The following is a 2363-nucleotide window of genomic DNA, read 5'->3' on the forward strand; positions in this document are numbered from 1 at the left end:
GGCCATTGCCAGCCACCGGGGGCACGCGTCATTCACGGATACATGGTTTTTCCCCTGCCAGGTTAAGAAGCCACTACACTTGATCTGTCACATAAACAGGCCTGGAAACAGTGGGGGGGAAGAGACTTAGGACTTCCACAGGCGGCAAGAATGAAGTTGTCACAAACCCCTGGTGTGACACGGACCCACAGTTGGGAAGTTCGGCCCAAGGCAAGAGCGGGGTGCAGCACCCCCTTGGGCCCCCCCTCCCACCGCTGCCCAGCGGCCCTGAGGGGCTGCGTTGACACCAGAGAACCGCGCGCGGGCTAGGGGCGGGGCCACGGCCCCGCCCCCGGTCCGGTCGGCCAGATGTTCAGGGTAGCGGGAGCGAGATCGTGGCGATGGCGATGGCGGCGGCGGCGGGACGGAGGTGGGCTGGCTTGTGGGTCGCGGGGAGCCTGCGGGCCCGTCTCCCCACAAGGGTAAGGTGCACCCCGCTCCCAGGCCGGACCGCCACGTCCGGGCACTTCTGCGCCGTGCGCCTGCGCGCGGCGGGGGAGGCCGAGCCACAGTTCGCCCGGGGGATACTGACTGCGTGTGCGCCCGCCGCGCTTGCAGGCCGGGAAGCGCTTGTGAGGCGGGGGCGCTGGGGCGCCGCCGGAGATTCGCGCAGCCCGGCCGGGAGGAGCCCCCAGGGACAGAGCCTGTCCGACCTGCCTGAGCTCCTTTCGGCAGCAGACTCGTCTGGCCTTTTCTGTGCAGTCAGAAAGAGCGGTGGAAACCGTCGTGGTGTGAGGGCAGCGCCCCTGCCCGGGACCCTCCTCAGCCCCTGTGGCGCCTGAATCCCCTTGCAGGTCTTTGAAAACCAACCTGTTCTGTTTTCCCACTTCTAATAAAAATCAGCGGTGCGCAGGTCCGACCCCCGCCTTGTCCTTCCCCTGCACAAGATCTGACACCTAAGCTGCCACAGGGGAAGCAGGGGAGCCATGGCTGCCCATACTTACCTGGCAGGGGAAATATCGTGACGGCTAAGTGGTTTTCCTAACCCACTTCCTTGGTGGGGTAATAGTGACGCATAGTTAGCCTCCTACTTTCACTTCCAGTGGGAAGACCTTGGCTATACATGGACTTTATGGAAATGGGAGACTTCTCCCTAGTTTGCTTCTGCAGCCATATGGCTGAGGGCAAGCAAACCCCAAGTGGCATGAGCATGCAAGTAGGATGCCCACCAAAGGAATTGGAAGCATCTGAAGCCCCAGGTGAGGGTGGAGGATGCTTGCTGGTAGCAGGACCACATATGGCTTGAAAGACTCAGATTTGGAATTGATTTGACTTGGGACAGGAAAAAATTTCCTTAAAAATATATATAGATCTATCTATCTATCTATCTATCTATCTATGCTGCTTCTATAAAAGGTTACTATTACTGGTTTAAGATATTGGAGATAGAGCGCCACAGCCTCTGCTGCAGAGGGAGGTAGACTGCCCCCCCCCCCCAGTCCATATCAGTCTGACCGTGGGGGAAAATTCCTTCCTGACCCCCCAAGGATCGGTCTGACCCTAAGGGGAAGGGCAAGACCCTCTAGCCAGAGCCCTCTAGCTTTAAGTCCTGGCAGGAGCATTGGTACACCCTAGTCAAAATCCCCAGCCTTGGCTGCAGCCAGACCCCTCTGAGGGAGGCTTCACTCCTTCTGACTCTATTCTCTTTGTTTCTTAATTGACCTATCCTGCAGTTAGAATGCCATTATGTCTGGCACACTGCTTTGCCTTTCCATGTTCTCTAAATCAGATCTGTAGTTCTTGGTCTGGCCCTGTATCAGTTTAGTCTCCTGACTAATGTGCATGGTGACTTGCCAGGCCAGGTCCAGAGCCAATATGAACAGCTACAGTTGCTAATGCGTAGATTTTATTTTGCCTTGTTTTTGTCAGTTGTTTTTTGTAAATCTCACCTCCAGGATCAATTAATTTTACATACAATATTTAAATGTCCACATGTCCCCTGAAAATTGCTCAAATAGGTATAAAATCATACGATTTATTGGATTTAAGCAAAGAAACAGAAACCATGGGTAGTCTATTTTGTGGCAAATATGAGTACACAAATTTATCAACTTAACAAGGGGCATATCTACACGTGGCTATTAATGCACAGCAATAAGATCTGGAGCTTATTGCTCCAGGCCTTATTGCTGCCAGGCACACATCGGAACGTGTACCCAGGATCACAGCATGTTGAGTTGGGATGCAGCAGCCCTGGCTGCCCAGGAGTTTTGGGGGTCAGTCTGCTAGCTCAGGGATGCTCCCCACAGCTCAGTGTGCTGTGGAGGGGCTGGCTGGGACACAAGGGTACTACAGCGTGGGGCTAGCCAGCAAGTAGCCCCCAC

At 55.2% G+C, this 2363-nt stretch overlaps 1 protein-coding gene across 1 annotated transcript in view; it reads left to right on the forward strand.

The window, feature by feature from the left end:
• Positions 1-325: 325 nt before the first annotated feature.
• DECR1 (2,4-dienoyl-CoA reductase 1) overlaps positions 326-2363 on the forward strand; it is a 44308-nt gene continuing 42270 nt past the window's right edge. Inside the window, exon 1 of the mRNA XM_019527898.1 lies at positions 326-461. Coding sequence (XP_019383443.1) covers positions 381-461 — 81 coding nt within the window. The 5' untranslated portion in view covers positions 326-380. The remainder of the gene's footprint in view (positions 462-2363) is intronic.

The sequence above is a fragment of the Gavialis gangeticus genome, unplaced genomic scaffold (assembly GCF_001723915.1).
Source record: "Gavialis gangeticus isolate Ggan-Ray unplaced genomic scaffold, GavGan_comp1, whole genome shotgun sequence".
In the NCBI taxonomy this organism is placed as follows: domain Eukaryota; kingdom Metazoa; phylum Chordata; order Crocodylia; family Gavialidae; genus Gavialis; species Gavialis gangeticus.